The sequence below is a fragment of the Oncorhynchus mykiss genome, chromosome 1 (assembly GCF_057628025.1).
Source record: "Oncorhynchus mykiss isolate SJ-2025 chromosome 1, ASM5762802v1, whole genome shotgun sequence".
Taxonomy (NCBI): domain Eukaryota; kingdom Metazoa; phylum Chordata; class Actinopteri; order Salmoniformes; family Salmonidae; genus Oncorhynchus; species Oncorhynchus mykiss.
Window position 1 is genome coordinate 77,267,935 of NC_143022.1, and position 23,751 is coordinate 77,291,685.

The following is a 23,751-nucleotide window of genomic DNA, read 5'->3' on the forward strand; positions in this document are numbered from 1 at the left end:
GGAGTGTCCCTACTACAAATATGTACCTGGACAGACCCAACAGATCACAGAAATGTATGATGAACGTTGTGAAACTTCTCCTTCACAATGTGGATAAATGGTTACAAACAGTCTGCAATTGTGTTATTGTGCTCCAATGGTGCCTTTTTTTTGCAGCTAAAACGATTAATAAAGACTGTATGGAATTGAATTGAATGTTAAATAAGCGACAGTAGCAGGCAGTAGGCTCCTCACCACTCAAAGTCAGCCTCAGTGCATGGACAGGAGTCTGACATCTGGGAGATGTACTGATCTTTGGTTTTGACACATCTGGCGTCGGGCTTCAGATTCTGGAAGATTCTCTTCACTCCCATGATGCAGACTTTACCCTGTGAGAAATAATGCATTATTTGAATAATTAACTATAACATTTCAGAATTGACTTCCTTTTTTATTTAACGGCTTCAAAGGAAAGACACTGATTGATGGAGTTAAAAAAATCATTATAGTAGTATACACATGAAAATGTGTATAACTTATACTTTGTTATCTGGAAGTTAATACACAGAAAATAGCCATAATATTCAGACAAATTTGAGATAGACAATTGGGTGAGATAGGACATGTTCATCTTCATTGTGTCCATGTAGAAGAATAAGCTTGAGCAGATGTATTCCATCAAACCAAGGTCCCCAAAGCCATTATAAATGTATCAAAATGGTTGCTCTTACGTCATTGTGTAACTGCCAGGTCTGATAGTCGTCTGTGGTGCACCTTCTGTTGAAGATGGGCCTGAAGTCAATCTTGACAAGCTGCCATTCAGAACGATGGCTGAAATGGCCAAATATTCTGCAAACACAAAAAGTCAAGCATGAGAAAAAAGGGAGGGAAAAAGGGTTATTAGCAAAAAATATTTTTTTAGCATACAGTCATGGCCAAAAGTTTGGAGAATGACACAAATATTAATTTCCACAAAGTTTGCTGCTTCAGTGTCTTTAGATATTTTTGTCAGATGTTACTATGGAATACTGAAGTATAATTACAAGCGTTTCATAAGTGTCAAAGGCTTTTATTGACAATTACATGAAGTTGATGCAAAGAGTCAAGATTAGCAGTGTTGACCCTTCCTTTTCAAGACCTCTGCAATCCGCCCTGGCATGCTGTCATTTAACTTCTGGGCCACATCCTGACTGATGGCAGCCCATTCTTGCATAATCAATGCTTGGAGTTTATCAGAATTTATGGGGTTTTGTTTGTCCACACGCCTCTTGAGTATTGACCACAAGTTCTCAATGGGATTAAGGTCTTAAGGTGCTCCATCATGCTGGAAAAGGCATTGTTCGTCACCAAACTGTTCCTGGATGGTTGGGAGAAGTTGCTCTCGGAGGATGTGTTGGAACCATTCTTTATTCATGGCTGTGTTCTTAGGCAAAATTGTGAGTGAGCCCACTCCTTGGCTGTGAAGCAACCCCACACATGAATGGTCTCAGGATGCTTTACTGTTGGCATGACACAGGACTGATGGTAGCGCTCACCTTGTCTTCTCCGAAAAAGCTTTTTTCCAGATGAACCAAACAATCGGAAAGGGGATTCATCAGAGAAAATTACTTTACCCCAGTCCTCAGCAGTCCAATCCCTGTACCTTTTGCAGAATATCAGTCTGTCCCTGATGTTTTTCCTGGAGAGAAGTGGCTTCTTTGCTGCCCTTCTTGACACTACTTGCCTCACTGTGCATACAGATGCACTCACACCTGCCTACTGACATTCCTGAGCAAGCTCTGTACTGGTGGTGCCCCGATCCTGCAGCTGAATCAACTTTAGGAGACGGTCCTGGCGCTTGCTGGACTTTCTTGGGCACCCTGAAGCCTTCTTCAAAACAATTGAACCACTCTCCTTAAAGTTCTTGATGATCCGATAAATGGTTGATTTAGGTGCAATCTTACTGGCAGCAATATCCTTGCCTGTGAAGCCCTTTTTGTGCAAAGCAATGATGACGGCACGTATTTCCTTGCAGGTAACCATGGTTGACAGAGGAAGAACAATGATTCCAAGCACCACCCTTCTTTTGAAGCTTCCAGTCTGTTATTCAGAGAATCACCAGAGAATCACTGACATGATGTCAGCTGGTCCTTTTGTGGCAGGGCTGAAATGCAGTGGAGATGTTTTTGGAGGATTCGGTTCATTTGCATGGCAAAGAGGGACTTTACAATTAATTGCAATTCATCTGATCACTCTTGATAACATTCTGGAGTATATGCAAATTGCCATCATACAAACTGAGGCAGCAGCCTTTGTGAAATTTCATATTTGCGTCATTCTCAAAACTTTTTGCCACAACTGTAGAAGTGCAAGGAAAAAACCATGGCTGGGCACAAGGGATGTTTGCGATTACAAAGAGAAAATAATTTTCTCCAAACATCCAATAAACTTTCAGTGCATTACATAATACATACTATATCCATATGTCATTTGTTTTGATTCTTACGTCATGATGAGGGTGTCCTCCCCTGGCTCTCCTAAGACTCCGTCTACATAGAGAGGAGAGGAGGTAAAGCTGAATTTGTTCCAGTGTCTTCCCTCATCAAAACTCAACCTGGATGGAGAAACAACATGTTGTCTCTCATACATGTGGACCCCTCACTGTGCATAGAAAGGATTGTACTGTAATTCATTTGATCACCCTGTTGAAGGAGAACATTTCTGCAATGCAGTGTATTTGAGGTTTTAAAAGGCTTCTGAAGTTTGTCATTTCCATTTAGTCATTTCTGACTTGATTTTCCCTTACGGAAAAATAATCAATCCCTACAAAAAATGTAAGTTCAGTACAATCCACATAATAATTCACATTTCATGTTGCTGCAGGATTATTTTCCTGCTGTAGTAAACTGGCTCAAATTAAGATCCAACATCTGTACATAATACAGTCCATAAAACATTTAAATAGACAAACGTAAATCAATGTTGATAATTTAACAGTGTGCACAAAGTTGAATGTTAAAGGAAACAATACCAAATGTGTCTGATGGGGAGAGGTGTGTGTCGAATGGCCACTAGGGCACCGCCCTGGTTAAGAAAGAGGATGCTATACTCCTCCTCAAATACCTACAAACAGGGACAGGATTTCATCACATTTTCACAGAGGTCAGAGATGTACATAACGTTCATGTATACTTTTGATGAGTAATAGACCATAATATTTCATGACTATACTACTATTCTACTATATCATGCAACACAACTACATAGCACATGAAACACAGCAACATAGCACATGCAACATATTATATATAAAAAAAAATCTCCTAAAAGCTCCTAAGAAGCTGTATAGGAAAATAATAATGACTGCCCATGGCGCGTGATCAAGGGTAATGTCAATCTATATCATGCATCATTCATTTAGAGTTTGCTCCCTCCTCCAAATGATTGAGTCATAAGCCGATTGATCTTTTCTTCTATGTGTCTGTCGTCTTGATTTTGTGTCACACTTCAGTGGCGCCTGTCTCTTTCAATCACAGTACCTCTCTCCAAGTGTTGCCAGCATCTGAGGTGATGAAAATGCTGACATTATTGGCAGTCAGCTCAGGCCCAATGGTACCTTGATGTAGAAGGTATAGCATAGTTACAGTGTAAACACATTGAACAATTATGAACTTTCATTTTATGCCTTCTCAACCCACATTACAATATATTTAATGAACAATTAAATAAAAATTAAGATGCATACACACTGCAACAGGCTACAGCTCTCCTAAAAAGTGAGTATTTACTGAGACATTCAGACATTCCAATCTCCAACAGCTGTGCAGGCATACTCTGATCAATTTCACAGTACAACCAGATCTGACCAAAGGGTTTTAAAGCAGAATGCCAGCAAGATAACAGGGGTCTTTAACGGTGGAAAAAGAGCAAAGTGCAAGGGTTGTGTAAAAACTGCTAATTGGGAACCATAGGGGTATACTACAAAGCAGGATCAAGGAGTTATCCAGTTAATTTGCCTAATTATTTGGAAATAACCTTTTATTTTTTTGGAAAGATAAGCTTGAAATTGGCATGGTCAAATTGACTCAAGAATCTAAAATACATATCTAAGTTGATCTTTCTTAATGAACCAAAAAATCTATAGTTATTTCTGGTTGTTTATCAAAGTTAGCTGGCTGAGCAATTGATCCTGCTTTGTTCTATACCCCTCTGAGGGAGAGCAGAGGTCCTTGTGGGCATTGCTAAAAAAAAACGAAAGTTATCAAATAGTGCTTACCTGATGCTACTATAATTCCTGGAGCTGATTCTTTGCTGACTATGTTTCCAGATGTGTACGGGTTGTCAGACACATGGAGATGCAGGTGCAATGAACAATAAGGCTAAAAAAATACCAAAACAAAAAGACATAAGGTGGTTTATAAACCAAAACTGTTACACGTTTTCAGATATTGCTCACTTTCAAATGCAGACTCACCTGTACACAGTAGAGTCTGGTACCGCTCAGATCAGTGGTAGGAGCATGTAGTAGACGCCAGTCTCGCCCCTTATTGTAAGTGATAAATGTTTTCACTTCGTTCTCGACAACTTTATTTGACAAGAACACCCCTTTTATCCCTGCTACCTAGGAACACGTGAGAAACAGAGACACAAAAAAATATTGAGGGTCAAAAGCTACAACTGTAAATGATTCAAACATAAGTAAAGCTGAAGCCGCAGTTTTGAGGTGGAACGCGATAGCATTTCTGACAGGAAGCACTACTTTGGACCATCTGTGGGTCTCTGCAGAGTGAAAACAACATATGGCGGAGCCCAAAGACATTTCTATTTCTTTGTATTTACAAACGGAGATGCATGCACTGCACTCACACAGCACTCACTCCAGTACATCCTGCTCCTCAATCCAGAGTGCACACATTTTGTTTCAAGAAATGTCAATGACCTTTTTGTAGTATTACTGGATAAGCCATCTCCTGTACATATTCAGAGTGCCTTTACAAAAAGGGTTCACATGCAGTGGGTTTGGTCCTGTGAGCTTCAACACGTATTCTGGTTTTAATGGAGACAATGAGCAATGAGTATAATCGTTGCTGATAGCTATCTAGGCTGTATGGTTGTATTAACATAATTACATGAGTAGCTTTTACTGCTAGTTCAGGATGAAGGTAATCAACGCTGATTACATGTGTGGGTTGGCGTTGCTTTGTAAGGTCGTCAATAGCGCTATACCTAGCGGTCAGTGAAGACAGATATGGGTGCAGGTTCTACAGTAGCTGAAGTTGATATAGCAGAAGTGAATCAAGAATTATTGTGTGTAGACCTGGAAATGTGCTAACGTAACAATGCTACATACTGTACCTTATAAAATGAGATCATCTTGGTTACGCATGGACCTGCTAGTTAATGGCTAACAAAACTCTATATTTCATAGATGTAGATTATAATGATCTGATATTGTATGAGTATGCTAATATATTCTAATTACGCTGCATACTTGGATATGGCAGGTCTTCATGACTGATGTACAGTATGTGTTCGCTTAAGTTACTAACATATGAAATAAGGAGGAACAGCCGGGATTGAGGCTTCAAAAAGATGCATGGCTGTTACAAGGCAAGGGCACTCCGGTACCATCTGTGCCATAAAGGTTGAGACCTCTTGTCAGAAGTGGTAGTGTGCATACAAACAGGGATGGCACTCTAACTAAGCCGTTGCTACATACCTCATAGAGGTCTATCATAACGTTGCCCTCTGGTCCCCCACTGCTCACTACATTCTCCAGGGCCAGAGTGAAGAAGAGACCGTGGGCCTCTGACATGTACAAGTTGTAGGAGTCATTCTGGTGCCAATCCTGCACTGCTGCCACCACCTGGTTATCATCTGTGCTGATTATCTGCAAGTCCTGGAAATGAATTATTAGTTAGGATCCTATACCATACAATTCAAATGTTATTTTCCTTAGGGATTTTGTTTCAGGACTGCAGTGGAACCCAATGACCACAAACGGGTTGAATTACCGTTGTTTCCAGGTTATTTCGTTTAGAAAATGCAATGTGAGGATTTTGAATCAACGTTGAAAACTGATCGGATTTGCAAAAATTCCTCAACTTAAGGGAATTTCTGTGATGTTTGTCTTTTTTTCACCCAACTTTTAACTTAAATCAAACTACATGTTTTTTGTGTGTTTTTTTTTTTACGTTGAATTCCCGTTAGTGTTCAGTGGTGTAATTCTGCACACAACTGTAGGGGAGAGTGGGGTAAGTTAAGCCATTTTTTATATTAAGCATCACTCCTTTAAGGGAATTATGGTATTCTTTCTAACAAACATGCAGTCTCTACATACAGTACCAGTCAACGGTTGACACACCTACTCATTCAAGGTTTTTTTTTTTTTAATTACTGTTTTCTACATTGTAGAATAATAGTGTAGACATCAAAACTATGAAATAACACATATGGAATCATATAGTAACCAAAAAAGTGTGAAAAATATCCAAATGTACACTGCTCAAATAAATAAAGGGAACACTTAAACAACACAATGTAACTCCAAGTCAATCACACTTCTGTGAAATCAAACTGTCCACTTAGGAAGCAACACTGATTGACAATAGATTTCACATGCTATTGTGCAAATGGATTAGACATTAGGTGGAAATTATAGGCAATTAGCAAGACACCCCCAATAAAGGAGTGGTTCTGCAGGTGGTGACCACAGACCACTTCTCAGTTCCTATGCTTCCTGGCTGATGTTTTGGTCACTTTTGAATGCTGGCGGTGCTTTCACTCTAGTGGTAGCATGAGACGGAGTCTACAACCCACACAAGTGGTTCAGGTAGTGCAGCTCATCCAGGATGGCACATCAATGCGAGCTGTGGCAAGAAGGTTTGCTGTGTCTGTCAGTGTAGTGTCCAGAGCATGGAGGCACTACCAGGAGACAGGCCAGTACATCAGGAGACGTGGAGGAGGCCGTAGGAGGACCGCTACCTCCACCTTTGTGCAAGGAGGAGCAGGAGGAGCACTGCCAGAGCCCTGCAAAATGACCTCCAGCAGGCCACAAATGTGCATGTGTCTGCTCAAACGGTCAGAAACGGCTCTTCACAGATGAAAGCAGGTTCACACTGAGCACATGTGACAGACGTGACAGAGTCTGGAGACGCCGTGGAGAACGTTTTGCTGCCTGCAACATCCTCCAGCATGACTGGTTTGGCGGTGGGTCAGTCATGGTGTGGGGTGGCATTTCTTTAGGGGGCCACACAGCCCTCCATGTGCTCGCCAGAGGTAGCCTGACTGCCATTAGGTACCGAGATGAGATCCTCAGACCCCTTGTGAGACCATATGCTGGTGCGGCTGGCCCTGGGTTCCTCCTAATGCAAGACAATGCTAGACCTCATGTGGCTGGTGTGTGTCAGCAGTTCCTGCAAGAGGAAAGGCATTGATGCTATGGACTGGCCCACCCGTTCCCCAGACCTGAATCCAATTGAGCACATCTGGGACATCATGTCTCGCTCCATCCACCAACGCCACGTTGCACCACAGACTGTCCAGGAGTTGGCGGATGCTTTAGTCCAGGTCTGGGAGGATATCCCTCAGGAGACCATCCGCCGCCTCATCAGGAGCATGCCCAGGCATTGTAGGGAGGTTAACGAGGCACGTGGAGGCCACACACACTACTGAGCCTCATTTTGACTTGTTTTAAGGACATTACATCAAAGTTGGATCAGCCTGTAGTGTGGTTTTCCACTTAAATTTTGAGTGTGACTCCAAATCCAGACCTCCATGGGTTGATACATTTGATTTCCATTGATAATTTTTGTGTGATTGTGTTGTCAGCACATTCAACTATGTAAAGAAAAAAGGATTTAATAAGAATATTTCATTCATTCAGATCTAGGATGTGTTATTTTAGTGGTCCCTTTATTTATTTATTTTGAATTTTACCCCTTTTTCTCCCCAATTTCGTGGTATCCACGTATCCGTACGGGCTCGGGAGAGACGAAGGTTGAAAGTCATGCGTCCTCCGATACACAACCCAACCAAGCCGCACTGCTTCTTAACACAGCGAACATCCAACCGCACCAACATGTCGGAGGAAACACCGTGCACCTGGGAACCTTGGTTAGTGCGCACTGCGCCCGGCCCGCCACAGGAGTCACTGGTGCGCGATGAGACAAGGACATCCCTACCGACCAAGCCCTCCCTAACCCAGACGACGCTAGGCCAATTGTGCGTCGCCCCACGGACCTTCCGGTCGTGGCCGGTTATGACAGAGCCTGGGCGCGAACCCAGGGACTCTGATGGCACTAACCACTGCACCAGCCGGGAGGCCCCTCCCTTTTATTTTTTTGAGCAGTGTATTTTAGATTTTAGATTCTTCAAAGTAGCCACCCTTTGCCTTGATGACAGCTTTGCAAACTCTTGGCATTCTCTCAACCAGCTTCATGAAGAATGCTTTTCCAATAGTCTTGAAGGAGTTCCCACATATCAAATCAATCAAATCAAATCGATTTTATTTGTCAAATACACAGGTTTAGCAGATGTTATTGCGGGTGTAGTGAAATGCTTGTGCTTCTAGCTCCAACAGTGCAGTAATATCTAACAAGTAATATCTAACAGTTTCACAACATATACCCAAAAGAACATGGATTAAGAGTATACATACATATATGTAAGAATGGCATTGGACTAAGATACAGTGGCATAGTATAGAGTACAGTATATATAAACTCAGCAAAAAAAGAAACGTCCTCTCACTGTCAACTGCATTTATTTTCAGCAAACTTAACATCTGTAAATATTTGTATGAACATAAGATTCAACAACTGAGACATAAGCTGAACAAGTTCCACAGACATGTGACTAACAGAAATGGAATAATGTGTCCCTGAACAAAGGGGGGATCGAAATCAAAAGTAACAGTCAAAATCTGGTGTGGCCACCAGCTGCATTAAGTACTGCAGTGCATCTCCTCCTCATGGACTGCACCAGATTTGCCAGCTCTTGCTGTGAGATGTTACCCCACTCTTCCACCAAGGCAACTGCAAGTTCCCGGACATTTCTTGGGGGAACGGCCCTAGCCCTAACCCTCCGATCCAACAGATCCTAGACGTGCTCAATGGGATTGAGATCCGGGCTCTTTGCTGGCAATGGTAGAACACTGATATTCCTGTCTTACAGGAAATCACGCTCAGAATGAGCAGTATGGCTGGTAGCAATGACAACAAGGTCAGTCCGATGATGCTGTGACATACCGCCCCAGACCATGACGGACCCTCCACCTCCAAATCAATCTCCAGAGAACAGGCCTCGGTGTAACGCGTATTTCTTTGACGATAAATGCGAATCCGACCATCACCCCTGGCGAGACAAAACCATGACTCGTCAGTGAAGAGCACTTTTTGCCAGTCCTGTCTGGTCCAGCGACGGTGGGTTTGTGCCCATAGGCGATGTTGTTGCCGGTGATGTCTGGTGAGGACCTGCCTTACAACAGGCCTACAAGCCCTGAGTCCAGCCTCTCTTAGCCTATTGCGGACAGTCTGAGCACGGACGGAGGGATTGCACGTTCCTGGTGTAACTCGGGCAGTTGTTGTTGCCATCCTGTACCTGTCCCGCAGGTGTGATGTTTGGATGTACCGATCCTGTGCAGGTATTGTTACACGTGATCTGCCACTGCGAGGACGATCAGCTGTACGTCCTGTCTCCCTGTAGCACTGTCTTAGGTGTCTCACAGTACAGACATTGCAATGTATTGCCCTGGCCACATCTGCAGTCCTCATGCCTCCTTCCAGCATGTCTAAGACACGTTCACGCAGATGAGCAGGGTGTTTTTCAGAGTCAGTAGAAAGGCCTCTTTAGTGTCCTAACTCTTTAGTGTTCATAACTGTGACCTTAATTGCCTACCGTCTGTAAGCTGTTAGTGTCTTAGCGACCGTTCCAAAGGTGCATGTTCATTAATTGTTTATGGTTCATTGAACAGGCATGGGAAACAGTGTTAAAACCCTTTACAATGAAGATCTGTGAAGTTATTTGGATTTTTACTAATTATTTTTGAAAGACAGGGTCCTGAAAAAGGGACGTTTCTTTTTTTGCTGAGTTTAAATGAGATGGGTGATTAGCCATGTTCTGTTATAATCTCCACCCGGCACAGCCAGAAAAGGTCTGGCCACCCCTCAGAGCCTGGTTCTTCTCTAGGTTTCTTCCTAGGTTCTGGCCTTTCTAGGAAGTTGTTCCTAGCCACTATGCTTCTATATCTGCATTGCTTGCTGTTTGGGGTTTTAGGCTGGATTTCTGTACAACACTTTGTGACATTGGCTGATGTAAAAAGGGCTTTATAAATACATTTGATCAATTGATTGATTGATTGATTGAGTGATGCAATATTTACAAACAATTAAAGTGACTAAGATACCGTAGAATAGTATAGAGTACAGTTTACACATATGAGATGAGTAATGCAAGATATATCATTAAAGTGGCTAGTGTTTAATTTCCTTAAAGTGGCCAGTGATTCCTAATCTATGTCTATAGGCAGCAGCCTCTGATGTGCTGGAGATGGCTGTTTAACAGTCAATGGTGTAGTATAGAATACAATACAGTATATACATAAGAAGGAGTATATGTATACGAAGGACGTACTATATACGTCTTGAAGGAGTTCCCACATATGTTGAGCACTTGTTGGATGCTTTTCCTTCACTCCGTGGTCCAACTCATCCCAAACCATCTCAATTGGTTGAGATTGGGTGATTGTGGAGGCCATGTCATCTGATGCAGCACTCCATCACTCTCATTCTCGGTCAAAATAGATTGGATGGTGTATCGCTGCAGAATGCTGTGGGAGCCATACCAGTTTAGTATGCCTTGAATTCTAAATAAATCACTGACAGTGTCACCAGCAAAGCACCCCCACACCATCACACCTCCTCCATGCTTCACGGTGGGAACCACACATGCAGAGATCATCCATTCACCTGCTCCGTGGAACCAAAAATCTCAAAGGACAGATTTCCACCAGTCTAATGTCAATTGCTCGTGTTTCTTGGCCCAAGCAAGTCTCTTCTTGTTATTGGTGTCCTTTAGTAGTGTTTTTTTTGCAGCAATTCGACCATGAAGACCTCATTCACGCAGTCTCCTCTGAACAGTTTATGTTGAGATGTGTCTGTTACTTGAACTCTGTGAAGCATTTATTTGGACTGCAATCTCATGTGCAGATAACTCTAATGAACGTATCCTCTGCAGCAGAGAGAACTCTGGGTCTTCCTTTCCTGTGGCAGTCCTCAAAAGTCAGTTTCATCACAGCGCCTGATGGTTTTTGCGACTGCACTTAAAGAAACTCTCAAAGTTCTTGAAATATTCCGTACTGACAGACCTTCATGTCTTAAAGTAATGGACTGTCTTTTCTCTTTGCTTATTTGAGCTGTTCTATGGACTTGGTCATTTACCAAATAGGGATGTCTGGTGTATACCACCCTTACCTTGTCACAACACAACTGATTGGATCAAACGCATTAAGAATGAAATAAATTCCACAAATTCACTTTTAACAAGGCACACCTGTTAATTGAAATGCACTCCAGGTGACTAACTCATGAAGCTGGTTGAGAGAATGCCAAGTGTTTAAAGCTGTCATCAAGGCAAAAGGTGGCTACTTAGAATAATCTCAAATACAAAATATATTTTGATTTGTTTAACACTTTTTTGGTTAATACATTATTCCGTATGTGTTATGCCATAGTTTTGATGTCTTCAATATTCCAATGTAGGCAAACTTTTGACTGGTAGTGTATAGAAATGTTATGGATGTTATGTATCCCTGGAAATAATGATTACAGTTTTGAAAACATAGCTTCTCCAAGGTAAGTTGAGTTGCGGGACAGGGTAAGTTAAGCCACCTGCAAATATCTGTATTGAATGAAATATTACCACTACATTTTCAAAATGACAAAGCAAAAACAGGTTTTTAGACAGAAAAAAACAGAAATACCTTATTTACATAAGTATTCAGACCCTTTGCTATGAGACTCGAAATTGAGCTCAGGTGCATCCTGTTTCCCTTGATCATCCTTGAGATGAGTCCACCTGTGGTAAATTCAATTGATTGGACATGATTTGGAAAGGCACACACCTGTCTATATAAGGTCCCACAGTTGACAATGCATGTCAGAGCAAAAACCAAGCCATGAGGTTGAAGGAATTGTCCGTAGAGCTCCGAGACAGGATTGTGTTGAGGCACAGATCTGGGGAAGGTGTCCCAAAACATTTCTGCAGCATTGAAGGTCCCCAAGAATACGGTGGCCTCCATCGTTCTTAAATGGAAGAAGTTTGGAACCACCAAGGCTCTTCCTAGAGCTGGCCAAACTGAGTAATGACTATTTGACCAAGAAGGAGAGTGATGGAGTGCTGCAGCAGATGACCTGGCTTCCACAATCAGTCAACCTTCAATTGAGATGGTTTGGGATGAGTTGGACTGCAGAGGGAAGGAAAAGCAGCCAACAAGTGCTCAGAATATGTGGGAATTCCTTCAAGACTGGTTGAGGGAATGCCAAGAGTGTGCAAAGTTGTCATCAAGGCAAAAAGTGGCTACTTTTTGAAGAATCTAAAATATATTTGTTTAACACATTTTTGGTTACTACATGACTCCATATGTGTTATTTCTTAGTTTTGATGTCTTCAGTACTATTCTACAATGTAGAAAATAGTACAAATAAAGAAAAACCCTTGAATGAGTAGGTGTGTCCAAACTTTTGATCTCTCTCTCTCTCTCTCTCTCTCTCTCTCTCTCTCTCTCTCTCTCTCTCTCTCTCTCTCTCTCTCTCTCTCTCTCTCTCTCTCTCTCTCTCTCTCTCTCTCTCTCTCTCTCTCTCTCTCTCTCTCTCTCTCTCTCTCTCTCTCTCATATATACTAAACGTCAGGAAAATCCTCCTTATATTGAGTTGCAACCCCCCTTTTGCCCTCTGAACAGCCTCAATTCGTCGGAGCATGGAGGTGTCGAAAGTGTTCCACAGGGATACTGGCCCATGTTGACTCCAATGCTTCCCACAGTTGCGTCAAATTGGCTGGATGTCCTTTGGGTGGTGGACCATTCTTGATACACACAGGAAACTGATGTGCGTGAAAACCCCAGCAGTGTTGCAGTTCTTGACACAAACCGGTACATCTGGCACCTACTATCATACCCCTTTAAAAGGCACTTCAATATTTGTGTCTTGCGCATTCACCCTTCAAATGGCAGACATTCACAATCCATATCTCAATTGTCTCAAGGCTTAAAAATCCTTATTTAATCTGTCTCCTCCCCTTCATCTACACTGATTGTTAAAACGATCAGCTTCAGTCGGCTGATTATAGCTGACCCTTCAAGTTAGTTCTAGTCGGTCAGCTTAGTCTCCTATTCAGACGACCCCCAGTTTTGTTAATTTCTTATTGGTCAAGGTCACGCTAAAAACGTATCACCACATCTAGTTCAGCCTATCAATAGCCTTGGTTCCCAGGACTTCAGATTCAGTTAGTCTATGACCCCAGCATGCTGTGTGGTCAGAAACGTGCTTTCCCTATCCTGATGAGCTCTTCAACAGTTTCCCTCCTGCTGAACTTTTCCTCCTGTGGACTGTATACCTGATGTTTATTGTGCGTGCATCTGTGTCATATTAAGTGGAGCTACGTTTTTTGGTCTATTGTGCATAATTACTGTGTGTTGAGTTGTTAACTAGTTGCTAGCTAGCTCGTGCTCCCGCTAGTGTCAGCACTACCGTTAGCATTTGAATGCATGAACATTTTGTTATGACTGTTAGCGATTAGCCGTTTATTTATATTACTAATTTATGGTGTTAGGCAATTTTCTATTATACTGTATATAATGGTTGCTACAGGCCTTAAGTCAGCACCTAAGGTTTCTTATTACATTCATGGTTCAATTCTCCCCAACCCTACCCCTATTTTTCACTGATTGAAATGGATTTAACAAGTGACATCAGTCAGTCTATGTTCTTAATGTTTTGTATACTAAGAAAATAAAACAAAAATATTAATATTTGAATGAGTTACAGTTCATAAAAGGAAATCATTGAATTTTAATGAATTAATTAGGCACTAATCCATGGATTTCACATGACTGGGAATACAGATATGCATCTGGTCACAGATACCTTAAAAAAAAACAGGTAGGGGCGTGGATGAGAAAATCATTCAGTATCTGGTGTGACCACCATTTGCCTCATGCAGCACAACACATCTCCTTCACATAGATCAGGCTGTTGATTGTGGCCTTGTGAAATGTTGTCCCACTCCTCTTCAATGGCTGTCCGAAGTTGCTAGATATTGGTGGGAACTGGAACACCCTGTCTTACACGACAATCCAGAGCATCCCAAAGATGCTCAATGGGTGACATGTCTGCTGAGTATGCAGGCCATGGAAGAACACGGACATTATCATCTTCCAGGAATTGTGTACAGATCCTTGCGACATAGGGCTGTGCATTATCATGCTGAAACATGAGGTGATGGCGGTAGATGAATGGCACGACAACGGGCCTCATGTTTCATTGAAATTGCCATCGATACAATGCAACTGAGTTCACTGTCTATAGTTTATGCCTGCACATTCAATAACCGCACCGCCATCATGGGGCACTCTGTTGACATCAGCAAACCGCTCACCGACACGACGCCATACACATGGTCTGTGGTTGTAAGGCTGGTTGGACATACTGACAATTTTTTTTAAATGATGTTCGAGGCGGCTTATGGTAGAGAAACTAACATTAAATTCTCTGGCAACAACTGGTGGGCATTTCTGCAGTCAGCATGCCAATTGCACGCTCCCTCAACATCTGTAGCGTTGTGTTGTGTGCACATTTTAGAGTGGCTTTTTATTGTCCCCAGCGCAAGGTGCACCTGTGTAATGATCATGCTGTTTAATCAGCTTCTTGATAAGCCACACCTGTCAGGTGGATGGATTATCTGGGCAAAGGAGAAATGCTCACTAACAGGGATGTAACCAAATTTGAGCACCAAATTTTAGAGAAATACGCTTTTTGTGCGAATGGAACATTCCTGGGATCTTTTATTTTAATGATGTAACACTTTACATGTTACATTATATTTTCTTTCTGTGTATGTGTACTTTCTATTCAATTTCTTTCTGATTATTTCATTAAAGTTGGCCTTGGGAAAGCAGGAAAAGCAACAAAAAAAATTATCAGTGTTGTAATATCAAAACTGTTCAAAAGGGTAAGAAACTGTTGCTCACTGGATTCATAACAGGATAGTAGTAATACAAGTATTGTCATGTCAAAGTACTATTTCCAACCCACCTTTGGAAATGTGTACTTAGGCAGCTTCATGGGGAAGAAAGCATTTCTTTTGTATGACACATAATGGACAGGCCGGCCACCCATTGGTACCTAGAGAAACACATTTATTACAGTAAATCACTGTAAATTGGGCTGACAGACTACTAATTATGTAACAGTCTTAGTTTTATGTTTTTATATCATTCTCTGTTGGTTTATGGTCATTATTCCTTACAAAGTTACATTAAGATAGTATTTCACACAACAGTTTTAGTGCCTTTTTATTACCTCAGAAACATTCAAAATTCCCACCTGAATGAATACATACTGGTCCTGAACCACCAGGGAATCCGGGCTGATAAACCCAGGGAAAGGCCTGCCTTTGTTGGCCTCTGTGCAGTTCTGCAGCTTACATGTTATATACTGGGATCCTATAACAGAAGTTAAATAATTGCTACAATGTAACAGGAGAAAAGAAGTGCTCTGTGACTATTCAATCAGAGACTAGCATTTAATTTCATTGATAGTAGAAAGCAGAAGAGCAGGGAGGCCAATTTCTATTTCCACTATTAACAGAGATGGAATGTGTCCCTCTGTGTTAGCTCTAGCCAAATGAGCCATTCTCCTCAGGGACAAGACATTAACACTGGAGCCCTTATGGAACAGACATTCTAAACACTCCGTCCAACTTAAGAGCCCAGTCAGACCAACTGTCCCTTAGTAAATTAATAAACTTAATTGCAAAGTAGCGAGCGTGTCTAGATGCAGCCAATTTGCATGGGTGAGAGTTATGTGTACTTGAAGATCAGTTTCCTCTCTACATGATGACTATTGTATAAAAGAGGACGGCTTAGGGCTTTGCACCCCCTTGTAAGTAAATACTGATGCTACCGCTGTTTATTATCTATGCATAGTCACTTTACCTCTACCTATATGTACAAATGACCTCAACTAACCTGTACCCCCACACATTGACTCAGTACCGGTACAGCCTGTATATAGCCTCGTTATTTTATTATGTTACTTCATATTTTATTTTTTACTTTAGTTTATTTGTAAATATTGTCTTACCTCCATTTCTTGAACTGCATTGTTGGTTACGGGCTTGTAAGTAAGCATTTCACGGTAAGGTTTACACCTGTTGTATTCGGTGCTTGTGACAAATACATTTTGATTTAATTTGATAAGTATTAGTGTAAATATAGATAAGCGTATTTTATGCTTTGTTTTTTGGTATTCTATTCCCTTCTGAAAACAATAGTAACAGCTGCAGTATTCCAAACTCATTTTGTGTTAAGTTCCCTCCTGTCTGTTTGAAATACGATGGTTATAGGTAAGGTCTCTGCAATTTTGCACCCTGTAAAGGCTGTTTCGCAGATGCAAGATGTCACTTGTGTGTGTAAATGATCCCTAGATTCCCAATAATAAAATCCCTGAATGTGATGTCCTAGATGTGGTGATGACTCACGTCTGTCAGAAACACTTGTCTCCAGGTGAATCATTCCTGGTTCTTTGTCCAAACCCAGTTTTGACCTGTGGGGAGAGGAGAGACAACTGAGGAACATTGCAAGTCAGAACATCTTTTCAAATATGATATGTGCATTATATGGTAAATACCTTATGTTTGGATTTACAATAGTATCAGTTAATTTATGATAGAATCTCAACATTTTCATCAATGACATGTACATTTAGCTCATGATCTAGATACAGTATGATCGGTTCATTGAAGAGCATAGGTGTGCCTAAATAAATAATCAGTTCAACAAGATGAAGAAAGGCAAGCTGACATCAAACTGTATGGGAAACATGAATAATCATTCTGTTGCTTCTCATCTATTCCAAAAGGATCCTGTGAACAAAAGCAGTACTTCACAGTCATAAAAAAAGTGAGAGACAGAGAAATTTAATCAAAAACAGAACTCAGAACAGAGATATGAATTTACAAACGTCAACCCCTCGGTTCAATCACGCTAGTTCTACCTTTCCATTAAAACGTCAGCTTCCTTGAGAGGACAAAGTCATGTCGGAAGACAATTGAAGGATGACAATATTTGGGATTTCCATTGTGATTAAATTAAATTATAATAGGGAACCTAGCTGCTTGAAATGGCTGAAAAAAATAACAGCTACAACAACAAAAAATCCCGTAAACATTGCCCCGTCAATCACTTGGCCTGTGGGGTAATTCAAAGGGAAGATGCCTCGGAGCCATTTCATCCTTTTTCAATTGAGCCTCAACTGGGAGGCAGTGGTTAAGTGCGGAGTGACAAGAGTGACCACTTGTTGTATAAATAGCAGCTATTGTGGAAGAAAATGGGTTCCTTCTCATTTTCTATACTGTGTCAGTGTCTGAGCCATAATAAAAGAGGTCCCATCCTGCTTCCCTCAGCACTCTGTAATTGCCTTGCTGCTCCATCTATTTTAATGGACTTTCTGTCAAATACTTCATCCTCTTCTATTGGAGAACAGAAGCCCCATGTTCTTAAACAGGTTCCTTATATGTTCCTCTATCACTATGGACTGTATGGACTACATGCTTGCATTGTGTGATCTAAAAGGCTTGTTAACAGGTTGATGGTGTAAATCTGCCAAGGCGAGTCTACTGTTAACAGTAGATAAACTGCAGTTATGTGGAGCAGCAAAACATATGAAAAGTCGAATGAACTGAAGATATGAGCTGTATTTTCTCCTTGCTGAAATATGCATGCCCTACCTGCATGTAATATTCATACCACAAACAAAACAGATATATGTTTGGTAGGAGGGTGTACACCTTTGTTTGCCTCAGAGAGGAAAAGTTTTACAATTGATGGCAATAATAGCAAGATCATAGAAGTTGTAAACAACAAAGAAATATAGAGTAGATACGTAAACCCAAGCCATCTAAAGTAAACCTCTAAATCAAATATTTAATCAATAATATAAAAAGGAGCGCCTCCTGAGTGGCGCAGCGGTCTAAGGCACTGCATCGCAGTACTAGCTGTGCCACAAGAGATCCTGGTTTGAGTCCAGGCTCTGTCGCAGCCGGCCGCGACCGGGAGACCCATGGGGCGCCGCACAATTGGCCCGCCGTCATCCGGGTTAGGGGAGGGATTGGCCAGCAGGGATGTTCTTGTCCCATCGCGCACTAGCAACTCCTGTGGCAGACTGGGCGCAATGCACGCTGACAAGGTTGCCAGGTGTACAGTGTTTCCTCCGACACATTAGTGCGGCTGGCTTCCGGGTTAAGCGGGCATTGTGTCAAGAAGCAATGCGGCTTGGCTGGGTTGTGTTTCGGAGGACAGACAGCTCTCAACCTTCGCCTCTCCCGAGTCCATACGGGAGTTGCAGCGATGGAACAAGACTATAACTACCAATTGGAAAACTATTTTTATTTAAAAAAATTGTATTTGATGAATGGAATTGAAAGCAACAATTTTCTAAATAATCCGTACATTACAACCTGTACAAAAACCTCCATGCAAACTGGTATCAATTCATCGTATACCTGTAACTAATTAAAAAGCTAATGTGTTACTCAATATTCAATCCAGCTCTACTCTGGTATCAACTCCATCAGGAAATCTTAGGGCAAATATATGAACTGTTCAAAACAAGAGACCAATAATGGCTTTACTTCGATGATACATTGCTTCCACTGCATCTTTCTTTGGCTCCTGTCTTGGGCTAAAAAGCACCTGATCATAATTTGTTCCCAAGTGAAACAGTTTGTGAAAAAAGTTTTAGTCAAATTTTGGCCCAATATTAGTAAATGTGAAATATGACCTAATTCATGTATTTTAATTGACTCATCCACTTTAAGAGATGACATTGTCCTGATGGCATTATTTATCAAAATGTTAAAAGCTGTCAGATCACCCAATAAGTATTGATCTCCCTTGCCCCCTTGTAAATATAAATGATTTAGTGATTACACATATTCATAGTATCGTTATCTGGCAACAGGGACTACTGCATTAAGAGACTGTATGTCATGGCAAATCATGTAGATTAGTGAGAAGTACTAAATGCAGTATTTCTTAAGCACAACTGTTGGACCTTAATAAAAAAGTGTAAGAATATCTATTTCAACTATTCATGTGTTCATCAGGACCATAATTGTACATACTATATGCCATGTATTGAGTTCAACTCAGGTACCGGCAGAAGACTAAATTCAATATGACAATTCTGATAGGCTATCAGTTCAGAATACTCTCAGTAGAGGAAAGACTGGTACTTTTTATGAAATTGTAGTACTACTACTTGAAGAATGTGTCCAAAGATGGTGGAAAAGACTCATTTATACTCTCACCAGTAAAATCTGTTGGGGACCACACTGTCATGTACGAGCTGCCATCGTCTTCCAAATTCAACCGAGACGTAGAGCTGAAAGAAAAGAACATCCCAGAGTTTGAGAAAATCTGGAGAGAAAAAAAATGTAATAATATTCCAGAGTTCAAACTAAGACTTAAAACGAAGAAAATGTCAGACCTGGAGAATTCTCTTTCCCTCTATTTTAGGGACTGTCATGTAAGTCTAATGGAGGCCCATACAAAATGTTAATTATATTGACATGTTTTTTCCCCCTTTTTGCACTTTAGAGCACTTTGTTTGAATGTTTCTGTTGAGTGCTGTACAGTTGAAGCTTTAAAGAAGATTTGAAAATAGTACTTTATATTTGAAATACACTTTCAAAGAGTTTCTATTATGACAGGCTCGTTTGGATCAGCTTCTCCCAGTGGTACCTCTCTACCTCCGTAGGATTTGTTCCTAATTGACAGCGACACACTTAACCATCAGTATAATCCCTTTGCATTATGCTATTGAGCTCCCTCTTTTAGCAGAGTAGGGCTGTTATCCAAGCTCTCGAAAGACATGTCATCCATCCTGTTATAACAGTCAACTCTTTTCAGAGTTCAGCCTAATTCATAATGATAAGTCTTTTACATCACCTGAGAGCACATCGCACATAAGGAACTTTTTTACAATACAATCATTTTCCACAGTACTATTGCACTGTACAATACAGCAAACAACTAAATGTATATACAAATATAAAGAGGTGCTTTCCCCTCTGGGAGAAAGTGATGCTAATGCAAGAACAAGCATACATGTAGAGCACACAGCTACCATTGAAGTAAACATCTTGTTAAAGTCAATAGACTCACTGACATTAACAAGACCCTTGGCTCAATCAATCAATTTGTGTGTGTGCTTTTTCCCCCCTCCTCACTCCTCAGTTCTAATTGACAGGAGTCTCTTACCTTCTGGTCGTGGCTGTAAGCCAGGATCCAGTCCTCCTGCTCGGGGTGGAAGAGGAGGCTGAGGATGTCGAAGGCTAAGTGGTACCTCTGATAGGATGCGCCCTCGTCAAAGCTAATGAGCAGGCTGCTCTCCACCTCCGGGTCGGTCAGTAACATGATCTGAGATGAGAGAGGACAGGTCAGGAGAGGAGAGGAGGGAGAGTTATCCTCCTGCTTTGACAGCATCCACAAGGCATTAGGTGTGCTGTCTGTTAGGTCTGCTGTATATTCTGAGGGTGCAGACCATTTTATATAAACGGAGATGATATTAGTAGTAATTCAAATACAAATGCTGCCACACAAGAGAGTATGAATAAGATTGATATTATCTCTAAAATCTAACAGGCATGTATGTATGTGTTTTATAAATCACAACATTTAGCAAAGATTATTTTGTATTCTCCATTCATGTTCGTAATGATTCAACTTGATAGTTCTACTATTGTTAAGAGTTTTAAGGACATGACAGATATGGTTATGGTAAGGTACATGTGTGAGAACGTACCTTTCGTTTGTTATTCGGACTCACGTACAAGTAGCTTAGTATGGTTTTTGGCCCGACCTTTTCATCAAGTTTCTCATACCTGGATCCATAGTCTGTTGACCTAGAATTCAATTAGGGGATTAACTAAATGAGTTATTCTACTGTTAAATCGTGAGTCTGAGAGCACAGAGCAATATCAATAATAATACCTATGGTTCAGTACAGTGACGGTATCATTAGGCTTTCGCAGGCAAGCAGAACATTGGAACTGGAACGATGCAATTTGCTAGTTTAATGGAGAATTGTTCAATTATAATAATAAACATGGATATATGTATGACAGACTACGCAAGGGAATTATATGATTTGTAGTTCATCTAAAACATGTGTCCTAAAACATTGACACCACAATATACATTACAAAAGTCTACCCTGCTTCTCGCTAATATTCAAAACCAAGCTTGATAACAACTGTGTTGGAGTTGGAGACAGTTACGTAATAATATTAGAAAAGCTACTCCAGAAGCATGTGTATTTCACATTGCCATCTGGTATATTCTGGATGTCAGAAATATTTCAAGTTTAACCCTCCTGTTGTGTTCGTTTCATGTTCATTTATTCTGTGTTCCCAGTCCAAAATGACTGCCCCATTATAGCTCATTATAAATCCATAATAATACATATATTATCACCTAATCTTGTGTTAGATCTTTTTATCAACTTAAATTATTGTGAACATTACAAGTTCTGAACTTCTATTTGCTATTTATGGCCTGTAGGCCTCACTAAGCTCATACAACTTGTTTTTGAGTTTAAAAAAAAGCATAACGTATGGATTATTTTGACTATAACAAATACTGAGATGAAACATATTGTGTTATTTATCACAGACTACTTTGTGTCAAAGTTTAACAAGGACTCTCTCCTCCTCACCAGTGTCATGATCAAAGATATGATCAAGAGCCTCACATACATACTGCTTTATCTTGGCCAGGTCGCAATTGTAAATGAGAACTTGTTCTCAACTTGCCTACCTGGTTAAAAATAAAGGTGAAATAAAAATAAATAAATACATTATATCGTTTGGTCATTGTGTTGCCACAGAATGAATTGTGATCAAGGCCTCAAAAAAGCTTTATATACCAGAACTGCGAGAAAAGTTATATATATTATTGAAACAATGTTGTTTGTGAGAATGCCAACAGGTGTGGTTCCCGTGGGGGAAAGATTCTATTGGGGAAAGGTTCCCGTGGGGGTTGCCATGGAAGCCAAGAAGGGGAGTGAGGTGTGTGTGTGTGCTCAAACACACATGCGTGTGAGGGTCTGGGAGAGGAAGTGTGTCCATCTGATGAATGGGCATGTGCCTGAACTCAATTTTATACACTAATTGTAGCCTCACCCATTCATTTCTAATGACCGGTCATTTTTGACCGGGAACAACACAGGTGTACAAAAGTTAAATAAAACACTCAAAATTGAATGAAAATCATCAAAATGTTCAGATGCTCTGTGTGGACAAAGTCATGGAACCTCATGACAATCAGATTAAATGAACTACATTTTTCAGAGAGAAAACTTCGGTCCAATTCGACCGGAACACAGCAGAAGGGTTAATATGCTACATTCAGGAACATACAGTACAACACTAGTTTGCAATATTTGAACACAATGTTCCCAGTGTACTGTCTCTGTTTCTTATCTCCCTGCTTCCCAGTCTCTTATACACTTGTATAACCAACATGCAACATTCAAATGGGCCATTCGTTTTTCCTAAGCATGTGATAGGCAATCTCTCGGGCCCATGGTCACATGATCAAGAGCAACTCTTGGTCCTGAACATGAACACCGAAGCCAGACCGAGATTAATTGAACCACTCCTTACCTCCATAGAGAGCTCTCTGTGACACTGCCAAGGCTGAAGTCAAAGTACTTAGTCAGCATTAGAATCACCTACAAAACAGAACAAAGTTCCCATTACTAGAAAACACTAGTAATAGACAACCCTCTGTTAAGGTGCATCATTTCATCTGGCACTATGGTGGCACTTGAAGTAATGAGTGAATGGGCACACACTGTTTAAATCCACGTTGTTTCCACATTATTTCAATGAAATTACATTGCCCCAACATGGAATAAACGTTGAATTGACATCTGTGCCCAGTGGGGAGTTGCCTATTTTGCATTCTTTCCCTATTGAGGTGGTAAATAAGCCTAAAATACAAAATAAGGGAGAAAATAAACTTTTGACAACCTCATCTTCAAACTTACAAATGTTGTTATTTTTATCATTGGAAGCGGTTTGAGCAGGAAGGCCTTAGGAAGTGTGTATCATACATTTTACAACAGCAGCTAGCAACACATCAGCCTTGATATGGACGCTTGTGTCAACAGCCACACACATAAACAAATCCCAAACAATCTTCTGAGGACTTGTCAAGGCATAATTTTGCATGAGGATGGTGCATCTTCTGTACAAAGGTAAATCAGGGAAAATGCGCTATGTTGTGCTTTTTTAGGGCTCAGCGTGTTTCTTCCATGGTAAACACTACCAACGGTGGTCTATAAATAAATGAATAAATAAGTAAACAATGCCTCTATTGTTCATCCTAGGCACAGCAAGGCTCTCCTCGTAAATATCATGGACATCATTTTTGAGGAGATCGTAAAGAACCCCATTGTTATATGGCTGTTATACAAGCCTTTACTTAATAGGTATTAAGACACATAAATTGCG

At 40.9% G+C, this 23,751-nt stretch overlaps 1 protein-coding gene across 1 annotated transcript in view; it reads right to left on the reverse strand.

Annotated features, from left to right (window-relative positions):
• The window catches only part of LOC110529136 (VPS10 domain-containing receptor SorCS1), a 54,685-nt gene that overhangs the window by 24,189 nt on the left and 6,745 nt on the right, over nucleotides 1-23,751 (reverse strand). Inside the window, exons 2-16 of the mRNA XM_021611274.3 lie at nucleotides 22,900-22,967; nucleotides 21,039-21,138; nucleotides 20,495-20,653; nucleotides 19,543-19,616; nucleotides 16,714-16,778; nucleotides 15,558-15,676; nucleotides 15,267-15,356; nucleotides 5,678-5,857; nucleotides 4,433-4,579; nucleotides 4,235-4,337; nucleotides 3,498-3,574; nucleotides 2,990-3,081; nucleotides 2,465-2,572; nucleotides 711-828; nucleotides 235-368 (exon numbers count right to left, since the gene is read on the reverse strand). Coding sequence (XP_021466949.3) covers nucleotides 235-368; nucleotides 711-828; nucleotides 2,465-2,572; nucleotides 2,990-3,081; nucleotides 3,498-3,574; nucleotides 4,235-4,337; nucleotides 4,433-4,579; nucleotides 5,678-5,857; nucleotides 15,267-15,356; nucleotides 15,558-15,676; nucleotides 16,714-16,778; nucleotides 19,543-19,616; nucleotides 20,495-20,653; nucleotides 21,039-21,138; nucleotides 22,900-22,967 — 1,634 coding nt within the window. The remainder of the gene's footprint in view (nucleotides 1-234; nucleotides 369-710; nucleotides 829-2,464; nucleotides 2,573-2,989; nucleotides 3,082-3,497; nucleotides 3,575-4,234; nucleotides 4,338-4,432; nucleotides 4,580-5,677; nucleotides 5,858-15,266; nucleotides 15,357-15,557; nucleotides 15,677-16,713; nucleotides 16,779-19,542; nucleotides 19,617-20,494; nucleotides 20,654-21,038; nucleotides 21,139-22,899; nucleotides 22,968-23,751) is intronic.